The sequence below is a fragment of the Nerophis ophidion genome, linkage group LG09 (genome assembly GCF_033978795.1).
Source record: "Nerophis ophidion isolate RoL-2023_Sa linkage group LG09, RoL_Noph_v1.0, whole genome shotgun sequence".
Taxonomy (NCBI): Eukaryota; Metazoa; Chordata; class Actinopteri; order Syngnathiformes; family Syngnathidae; genus Nerophis; species Nerophis ophidion.
In genome coordinates, this window is record NC_084619.1 from 20,573,433 (window position 1) to 20,584,586 (window position 11,154).

At 41.2% G+C, this 11,154-nt stretch overlaps 1 protein-coding gene across 1 annotated transcript; it reads left to right on the forward strand.

Moving 5' to 3' along the window:
* Positions 1-5,644: 5,644 nt before the first annotated feature.
* Positions 5,645-8,515, forward strand: LOC133559116 (coiled-coil domain-containing protein 177). The gene has a single exon (XM_061910534.1). The coding sequence runs from the start codon at positions 5,696-5,698 to the stop codon at positions 7,370-7,372; it is 1,677 nt and encodes a 558-aa protein (XP_061766518.1). The 5' UTR covers positions 5,645-5,695; the 3' UTR covers positions 7,373-8,515.
* Positions 8,516-11,154: the final 2,639 nt, after the last annotated feature.

Below are 11,154 nucleotides of genomic sequence, written 5' to 3' on the forward strand. Positions count from 1 at the left end.
AGTGTCAGGCATACAGCGAGCAGCTAGTAGGGGCATAGTGTCAGGCATACAGCTAGCAGCTAGTAGGGGCAAAGTGTCAGGCATACAGCGACCAGCTAGTAGAGGCATAGTGTCAGGCATACAGCTAGCAGCTAGTAGGGGCAAAGTGTCAGGCATACAGCGACCAGCTAGTAGAGGCATAGTGTCAGGCATACAGTGAGCAGCTAGTAGGGGCATAATGTCAGGCATACAGCGAGCAGCTAGTAGGGGCATAGTGTCAGGCATACAGCTAGCAGCTAGTAGGGGCAAAGTGTCAGGCATACAGCGACCAGCTAGTAGAGGCATAGTGTCAGGCATACAGCGAGCAGCTAGTAGGGGCATAGTGTCAGGCATACAGCGAGCAGCTAGTAGGGGCATAGTGTCAGCACGCTCACCAAATAACCAACTATGTCTTCCTGCACATTGTGTTATACTGTACACTACAGCAGTGGTTCTCAAATGGGGGTACTTGAAGGTATGCCAAGGGGTGCGTGAGATTTATAAATATATTTATTCAAGGTGGCGACTTGTCCAGGGTGTACCATGCCTTCCGCCCGATTGTAGCTGAGATAGGCACCAGCGCCCCCCGCGACCCCAAAAGGGAATAAGCGGTAGAAAATGGAAAATAATATTTAAACACAATATGAATGTAAGCTCATAAAGTTTGAAAAGAAATGCCATCCATCTTCTTCCGCTTATCCGAGGTCGGGTCGCGGGGGTAGCAGCCTAAGCAGGGAAGCCCAGACTTCTCTCTCCCCAACCTCTTTGTCTAGCTCTTCCCGGGGGATCCCGAGGCGTTCCCAGGCCAGCCGGGAGACAGTCTTCCCAACGTGTCCTGGGTCTTCCCCATGGCCTCCTACCGGTTGGACGTGCCCTAAACACCTCCCTCGGGAGGCGTTCGGGTGGCATCCCGACCAGATGCCCGAACCACCTCATCTGGCTCCTCTCGATGTGGAGGAGCAGCGGCTTTACTTTGAGTTCCGCCCGGATGACAGAGCTTCTCACCCTATCTCTAAGGGAGAGCCCCACCACACGGCGGAGGAAACTCATTTCGGCCGCTTGTACCCAAGATCTTATTCTTTCGGTCATGACCCAAAGCTCATGACCATAGGTGAGGATGGGAACGTAGATCGACCGGTAAATTGAGAGCTTTGCCTTCCGGCTCAGCTCCTTCTTCACCACAACGGATCGGTACAACATCCGCATTACTGAAGATGTTGCATCGATGAAAAGAAATGCAACAATGCAATATTCAGTGTTGACAGCTAGATTTTTTGAGGACATGTTCCATAAGAATTGATGTTAAAGATTTATTTTTTTTGTGAAGAAATGTTTAGAATTAAGTTCATGAACCCAGATGGATCTGTATTACAATCGCCAAAGAGGACACTTTAAGTTGATGATTACTTCTATGTGTAGAAATATGTATTTATAATTGAATCACATGTTTATTTTTGAACAAGTGTTTGGTTATTTTTAGTTGTTTTTTTTCCAAATAGTTCAAGAAAGACCAGTACAAATGAGCAATATCTTACAATTTAATACATTAGAAACTGATGACACAGTGCTGTATTTTACTTCTTTATCTCTTTTTTTTCAACCAAAAATGCTTTGCTCTGATTAGGGGGTACTTGAATTAAATAAATGTTCACAGGGGGTACATCATTGAAAAAAGGTTGAGAACCACTGCACTACGGAACAGGAATAACCTTTCATGACTTTTTTTTTAATTATTAAATAGTGTGTCAACAGCACATGATTTGACATTGACGAATAAATCAACTGCATGAACGTCGCTCGAGAAATGACCAAGTTGTAATTTATGCATTATATATATATATATGCAGTATCTCAAAAGGACCATCGCCCCAACCAAGATGGCCGTCACGTAAGCACATCGCTAGCATCGGCGCTGCAGCGCATTTGGTTTTCTATGCTTGTGACGTCACAGGAAGTGTTGTATCACTTCCTGTAACGTCACATGTTTGCGGATACGAAACTTAATAGCATTACTATTGATTACTTCTTGCCCACCAATTTTTTTAAATGAATACAAACGCAGATGACTTGTGTAACAAACAGTTCAGGCCGTCACAAGTTACCGCAGAGTGTTATGTAAGGAGGAGGAGTTTTGTCCTTCCAAAATTGCCGTTGGGCTGTGACGTAAGCGGTCTAGGAGTGTGGGTTGGAAGGCGTGTGAAGAAAAAACATATACAAAAAACAAAAAATAAATATAATAAAATAAAACTAATAATACAATATATATATATATTTAAAAAAAACAATAACAAAACAAACAAAAAAAAGGTGTGTGAAGATAACATTAAAGAAGTGGTTGCGACCGGACATGCTCTAATGCAGGGGTAGGGAACCTATGGCTCTAGAGCCAGATGTGGCTTTTTTGATGACTGCATCTGGCTCTCAGATTAATCTTAGCTGACAATGCTTAACACGATAAGTAATGAATAATTCTGCTGGTAATCATGATGTTAAAAATAACGTTCAAAATATAAAACATTCTCATGCATTTTAATCCATCCATCTGTTTTCTACCGCACCTTTTCAAGAAATAATGTTATTAAAAAGAATTAGAGACTTATTATACTCAAAAAAATGTTGGTCTTACTTAAAAAATGCACGCATTTAGTTGTATTCAGTGTTAAAAAATATGATATGGCTCTCACGGAAATACATTTTAAAATATTTGGCTTTCATGGCTCTCTCAGCCAAAAAGGTTCCCGACCCCTGCTCTAATGTCTTAAGGTTGATTGATTGAAACTTTTATTAGTAGATTGAACAGTTCAGTACATATTCCATACAATTGACCACTAAATGGTAACACCCGAATAAGTTTTCCAACTTGTTTAAGTCGGGGTCCACGTTAATCAATTCATGGTATTCATGGTTTATTATTTTATTAGATAGGTTCACAGAATATGCGAACCCAGGACTCTCGGCTACCCTTGTTTATTTGATAAGAACCCTTTCTTGTATTTGAAGAACTCACTTGTATAATCAACATTCTGGAAGTATCATGTTCTAAAAATATGTTGGGAAAATCTTAAAATCTTACTACCCATAAATTATATCCAGTTTAAACATAGAAAAATCAATTTAAGAAATATATTAATATATACTGTAGAGTCTTTAATTAATGCGTAACTGCAAAAACCTGTCATTAATGAAAAATGTCTTGTCCTGGTAGTAATTTGAAAGTGTACATTAAGTCCTTTTTGTGTTCCTAAGGCAAAATTACTTTTTTGTAGCACATATATTTATTGTTGATGAATCCAACAACGTTCATAAGGAGACTTTGTTTGGGTTACTCTTTAGGACAGGTTGAAAAGATTGTAGACATTATCTCAGATCAAATGTTCCAAAAAGCTTGGGAAATAACCCACATCCACAAGGTAAACTACTACTTTTTGGCATGTTTTGTATGAAGCTATTATTGTAGCAAAATGATTTGCAAACGTGCATCTCAATCTGTGCTTGTGTAATCTAATCTGTGTCTGTGTTATTAGATCCATCGAGTACGCGTGTTCTAATTTGTGTGTACTATTATAATTTGTCTGTGGGTAAAAACATGTTTTTTTTTTCATATTTCGCTCTGTGTGTGTAAAAAAAACAAAAGTGTGTCGTTATTCAGATTTTTGTGTGAGGCAAGAACACTCTATAGCATGGGTGTCAAACTTTGGCCCGCTGTGTAATTTAATTTGGCCCTTAAGGCAATATCAAATTAACATTAGAGCTGGCCCGCCATTATTATACAGCAGTGGTGCCGCTGTAACACCGCATTCACCGCTAATACTCTTACTTGCCAACCCTCCCGATTTTCCCAGAAGACTCCCGAATTTCAGTGCCCCTCTCAAAAATCTCCCGGGGGCAACCATTCTCCCGAATTTTCCCGATTTCCACCCGGACAACAATATTGAGGACCCTGGCTTTATCGTACTCTACAACCTGTCGTTGTGTCCTCTTTTCCTCCCTACAAACAGCGTGCCAGCCCAGTCACATAATATATGCGGCTTTTACGCACAAAAATGAATGCAAGGCATACTTGGTCAACACCCATACTGAAGGTGGCCGTGTAAACAACTTTAACACTGTTACAAATATGCGCCACACTGTGAACCCACACCAAACAAGAATGACAAACTCATTTCGGGAGAACATTCGCAACATTAACACAACAGAACAAATACCCAGTACCCCTTGCAGCACTAACTCTTCCGGGACGCTACACTCTGTATTTGAGTTTGACACCCCTGCTCTATAGGCTGTCTATTTACATGTGATTTATGCCACACTTCTCTTGTGGAAGATTTGTGTGTGCATATTTATATGCGTTAACACAATTTTTGTTTGCGTATCCAAATAGTCCCCCCCCCCCCAGCCAGTCGAGGGTTTCTGCTTCACGCAGCTCTCAATATTGACACAAACAATGTAATACACACACATACACACATCTGGATACGCACAAACAGATTGTATTACAAGCAAACAATTCTGAATACAGACACATATTTCTTGTTACACACAAAGAAAAACATCCATCCATCCATCCATTTTCTACCGCTTATTCCCTTTCGGGGTCATACAGCCAGTTTTTGTTTTTTTACCCACAGACAAATTATAATACGTTTACACAAATTAGAACAGGCAAATGCAGATCTGATTACACACACAAAGATTGAGATACAGACACACACATCAGTTGACGGACACGTGAATTAGATTGCACACGCACACATTAAGATACGCGCTTGCAAATAATTTAGCACTAATAATACTTCTATAGTTTTGTTTTGGATCTATGGTTAGTCAGAAATACGTCGCTATAAAAGTATTTTTTGAAACAGTCCTTTGTAAATGAAGCAAACAACAAAGTGGATCCAATTTTAGGATTTTAATGGTGAAATGTTTTTGAAATTACAAAATAAATGTATATTCATATTTTATTTTACATGGATTTTTTTTTCAGTGATCCATCCATCCATTTTCTACCGCTTTTCCCTTAAGGGTTACCGGGGGTGTTGATCCATGATACAAAAATGTATTACTTATGCATAATAATATAATTGTGCCACACACAAAAAACATGAGAATAATGAATATCAGTCCTCCAAGGAGTCACTAAACGCTAGATGTCACTTTTAACAGAATGACGGCGTAAGCAACAACGGAAAGCCGCTCTTTGTTTTACTTTTGTTTTTCCAGCCATGGCAACCACAAGTGTCACAAAAATCACATTCAGCTGCCAGGCTTCTGTTACTGTAAGTCTGCTAGGTTTCTTACTTTGGCGATTGTTTAGAAATGATTAAGTAGTCATTTTGGCACCATTATTTATACTCTAGTGTTCTAATATCATTCACTAAAGTGTGTACGTTTCAAGATGAAGAAATATCACAATATAGAAGTTGTCGTATACAGAATGTATCATATTTTACTCCAAAGACTGCTTTAACGATGCATCTGTTTTTTTTTTAATTTTAAATATTGATTATTATATACTTGTTTGAAAAAAAACTGCATTTCTTTTTCATACGTTTATATGGATAGGTTCAAAGGACTGATCACATGGATTTACTAATCCCCTCATGATCCTTCCCAGCTGGACAACTGACTGAGCGGAATTCCACCTAGGAGCCATCTTTGCTGTTGTCTCGTTTCCACCATGGGGGAGTGGAGGTCTTCTTCACCTGCACCTCACTTAGATCTAAACAATTTTGACTCCGCAGCTGCTGACAAAAGCAGGTATGTTTTAACCAGTCCCCGCTCCTTGGAGTCCTGTGCACGGCTGGGCATCAAACCTGTTGATCTACTCCTGAAATCCCTGAACAATTTACTGTCTGAGCAGCGCGGCATGCCTTTGGAGGCAGTGAAAGTGATGCATGAATCGTACGAAAATGAGAGAAGCAAGTTGTTGCAAATGTGCCGGGATGAGAGGGAGAGGATTATCCAGCAGGCTGCCAGGTGGCCGAGCGCTAAGAAAGTCCCGAGGCCGGGAAAGCGACATGACACCAAGCTGAAGCAGGAACCTGCTGTGGACGATATTCCATATGCAGACCTGTGTTTGAAGGAGAAACGTGTGAGCAAGACATCCTGCTCTGCTGCAGAAAGGAGCACCGTCTGCAGCTTAGGAGACCTCAAACCCTCCCCTGCTATCGATGTCAAGCTGCGGAAGCTAACTGAAGAAATCAAAAGGGAGATGTGTGTCCCGATATCACAGACAGACCGCAAGATCGCTGCTCTCATGTTGTTGAGGCACCAGCTGGAGGAGGACCGCTTGAGTAATATGCAGCAGGAGGAAGAGGAGCGAGACGAGGCCCGCAGTCAGGAGGAGGCCCAGAGGGTGCAGGCTGAGAAAAGGAGGAGGAAAAAGCTGATGCAAAGCATGCAACGCTGGCATGAGGAGCTGGAAGCCCGCAGGAGGCAGAGATTGCACCGGGAAGAAGAAAGAGCAGGGCAACTCAAGCAGGAGGTGATGCTGCAGGAGGAGCGCTGGAGGAGGCTGAAGGAGCAGGTGGAGGCTCAACGTAGAGGAAAGACGGCAGCTGCACAGAGGGAGGCGGAGGGGAGGAGATGCTACCAAGAGAGACTGCTGAGAAACATCAAGGAGGTGGAGAACAGGCAGCGAGAGAGGGAGGAACAGGTGGAAATGGAGAGGGAGCAGAAAGCAAGGAGGAGTAAACTCCTGCTGGAGAGGAAGGAGAAGAAGCGTCTGCAGGAAAAGAATAGCAGGGAGCTGCTGCACCACCTCCTCCTTAAACAACAAGTGGCGCATCGGGTGGAGGAAGGCAAGTCACGTTTGAAAGATGCGCTGGAGAGGAAGATGCAGCGCTCTTGTGAGAAGTACGGCCGACACCTGGAGGCCAGGCTGAAGGAGCTGCGGGAGCGAGCGGCCCAGGAGGAGAAGCGGCTCCAGAGAGCCCGACTGAGGGCCAAGCTGCAGAGCATCCAGCAGCTCACACACAAGCACCTCCTGTTCAAGCTGAGTCAGCAACGCACGCTGAGGGCCACAGAGCACGCGTCTGGCCAACACAGGAGGAGAGCCCAGCAGACGCATCAGCACAACACAGACAGACAGCTCCGCCATCAGAGGCTCAGAGAGAACGTGCAGCGAGAGGAGGAGGTGGTGAGGAGGGTCAGGGAGGGAAGCATCGCCGTGAAGGAATGGAGGCGCGAGAGGCTACGCGAAGAGCGAGAGCACATCCAGCAAGAGGCGCAAAAGCTGGCGCTGGCATCTTTTAACTTGAGGGAGCGGGTGAGACAGCAAACGCAAAGTCGCTCTTTTGCTCACATGGCTCAAGAAGCTCTGCTGGCCGCCTCCATTAGTCGCTTGAACCTCTGAAACAACAAGCAAGGTCCATAAAAAACCTTTATATTTACACTTCCTTGACCTCTGACCTCACAAATGTTCTTGTTTGGATCCGTATGAATCATTAATGCTTTTGAATACACACATGCTGACACTGTGACAACCAACACCATCAAGAACAGTGTTTTTCAACCCCTGTGCCGTGATATAGTCTGGTGTGCCGTGGGAGATTATCTAACTTTACCTATTTGGGTTATAAATATTTGTTGCAAATCAGAAATTATAGTCTGCAAATTATGTGTTGTTGTTGAGTGTCTGCTGTCTAGAGCTCGGCAGAGTAACCGTGTATAACTCTTCCATATCAGCAGGTGGCAGCCAGTAGCTAATTGCTTTGTAGGTGTCAGAAATAGCAATGGCATCCTGCAGGTAAAAAGGTGTCGACTGCTTTCACCAAAAATCAACAAAAGGTGAGTGCCCGTAAGAAAAGGCATTGAAGCTTAGAGAAGGCTATGCAGAACAAAACTAAAACTGAACTGGGTACAAAGTGGAGCCTATCTTAGCTGCACATAAAAGTTATTCATTTTTCAAATGGCATAAAACCTTTATTTGCTCAAATCTTTCAATCAACTTTTGCCTTAAATAAAAATACCAAACATGTAATGTTTTTTGTAATGTTCTGTGAAAGAAAGAGGACATTAAAATTTAACAGAAATATCCTGAATAATGGAGCAAATAAAAATGAAAATTGTGACCATAACAGCAAAAATTTACTGAAAGTACAAAATTCAGCCTCTGTCCTATGCAAGTTAAGAAGCATGAAATTATGTATTTGTCAACATTAATTCTGCTAGCATCAAGTTAACAGTGTAACACTACTTAGCTAGCTAATACAGTAATCTAAAGCACAGGTTTCAAACTTTGCTATGTAGGTTTTGAGTACTGTACATGTCTATATTTTTCAGTTCAACATTTCTAAAATATTTTTTTCTTCCGTTACTCATTAGTAATAATCACAATGTCTGGGATACTGAATTTCGGATTTTAGTTGGGGTTTTTTTCAGTTATAATTATCAATATTGAAATAAAAATTTGAAATATATGAGTATGAGAGTAATGAATGTGTATATAATATGCAAGTTTCACTTTTGAAATGAAGTTACTGAAATAAATAAACTTTTTAGTTGGGCGGTTTAGCTCGGTTGGTAGAGCGGCCGTACCAGCAACTTGAGGGTTGCAGGTTCGATTCCCACTTCCGCCATCCTTGTCGCTGCCGTTGTGTCCTTGGGCAAGACACTTTACCCACCTGCTCCCAGTGCCACCCACACTGGTTTAAATGTAACTTAGATATTGGGTTTCACTATGTAAAGCGCTTTGAGTCACTAGAGAAATAGCGCTATATAAATATAATTCACTTCACTTCACTTCACTTAGTCATTGTCTAATTTTTTGAGCAGCACCTATAGGTGTGTGACCGTTTCCCCCTAATACTTTTAAGAGATATAAAGAAAAAACTTGATTCAAAGCAACATAAGAGCGCCCTTTTTTCCTTGTGTAAAGGAAACAATACACCAAGTGCAACATCCATGGACAGTCCCCGCAGGTTTCAACAAGTAAAATTTAGGATTTTTTAAAAGACCATAATGAATATAATTTAAGACCATTTTACATCCATACAGACAAAAAAGTACAAAGACATTAAGGAAAATCAGAGGGTCAGTATGAATTATAAGTATATGAATTCATACACTGCTCTTTCTTTCTTTCGCTAAATACTCCAGAAGCCTCTCTATTGTAAACTAATTTAAAAAAATAATACCAAACATCAGAACAGCCATTTATCAGAGTTGCCATATACAGTAAGTGTTTTCTTGCTAAACGTGCAGTGCGCTTCATAACAAATGTTTTCATGTAACAACCAGAATGTCAGCAATGTTAGAGGAAAGCAGAATATATGGTCTGTGAAAGGGACTGTTAGCATCTCTGCTAATGCTAAATGGTTAGCTTTTTTATCGCAAGTGTTTGTGGCGTTTCAGCATCTTTTGACACAAACTTATCCCAGATTCTAACTTTTACATCATCATTCCATTTACCTTCACCGCAATGTTTACAAACGCTTCCGTCCTCGATGGCTCCACATCCGTGTCCTAAACACTTTATAAGTTTCCATCCACCGGTTTCAAACATGCATTAAATTGATCGATCTGCAGCCACAAGTCTTTGAACTTGCACTTACCCATTTTATGCAAGTAGGATAGGTTGATTGGCAACACTACATTGGCTCGAGTGGGTTTATGTGAGTGTGAATATTTATAAGTGTTAGCCCTGTGATGAGATGGCAACTTGAGTGATTGATTGATACTTTTATTAGTAGATTGCACAGTTCAGTACATATTCTGTACAATTGACCACGAAATGGTAACACCCGAATAAGTTTTTCAACTTGTTTAAGTCGGGGGTCCACGTTAATCAATTCATGGTACAAATATATACTATCACCATAATAGTCATCACACAGGTTAATCATCATAGAATATACATTTAATTATTTACATTATTTACAATCCGGGGGGTGGGATGAGGAACTTTGGTTGATATCAGTACTTCAGTCATCAACAATTGCATCGACAGAGAAATGTGGAGATTGAAACAGTGTAGGTTTTACTTAGTAGGATATGTACAGCCAGCAGAGAACATAGTGAGTTCAGATAGCATAAGAGCAAGTACAGTATACACATTAGAAGTACATTTGATTATTTACATTAGGTTGTTTGTAATCCGGGGAGATGGGATGTGAATGAGGAGGGTATTAATAAAGTGTTGAAGTTGCCTGGAGGTGTTGTTTTAAAGCGGTTTTGAAGGAATATAGAGATGCACTTACTTTTATACCTGTTGGGAGTGCATTCCACATTGATGTGGCATAGAAAGAGAATGAGTTAAGACCTTTGTTAGATCGGAATCTGGGTTTAACGTGGTTTGTGGAGCTCCCCTGGTGTTGTGGTTATGGCGGTCATTTACATTAATGAAGTAGTTTGACATGTTCTTCGGTATCAGGGAGGTGTAGCAGATTTTATAGACTAGGCTCAGTGCAAATTGTTTTACTCTGTCCTCCACCCTGAGCCAGCCCACTTTGGAGAAGTGGGTTGGAGTGAGGTGTGATCTGGGGTGGAGGTCTAAAAGTAACCGGACTAGCTTATTCTGGGATGTTTGGAGTCTAGATTTGAGGGTTTTGGAAGTGCTGGGGTACCAGGAGGTGCAAGCGTAATCGAAAAAGGGTTGAATGAGAGTTCCCGCTAGAATCTTCAAGGTGCTTTTGTTGACCAAGGAGGAGATTCTGTAGTGGAATCTCGTTCTTTGGTTAACCTTTTTGATTACCTTGGTTGCCATTTTATCACAGGAAAGATTAGAGGAAAGAATATCCAGTGTGTACACCACCTTCCCCCCCAAATGCAGCTGGGATAAGCTCAAGCACCTCCCGTGACCCCGAGAGGGACAAGCTTTTATTAGGTTTTCTCCACTGCTACAAACGTTTGTATGCTAAGATGTAACAACGCATGCACAGCACACACTAGCTAGTAGTGCGCAATAAATATTTTGACCATGCATCACAGGTAGCCTACTTTAGTTCTGTTTTGTAGTTACATTATAATGTACAAACATTTTAAATATTTAAAACAAAGACTGATGTTTAAGCATGTTTTAAATAAAAGTTTTGTCAATAGATTTTTAAGGCTTTTCAAAATAGGTTTTAAGACCTTTTATGAGATTTTAGGACAATTCTAGACTTTTTAAAGCCTTAAATGCAAATTGTTTTATTT

Bases quoted from the DNA above. Each gene is read 5' to 3' on its own strand.
- LOC133559116 (XM_061910534.1), top strand. From the start codon at position 5,696: ATGGGGGAGTGGAGGTCTTCTTCACCTGCACCTCACTTAGATCTAAAC.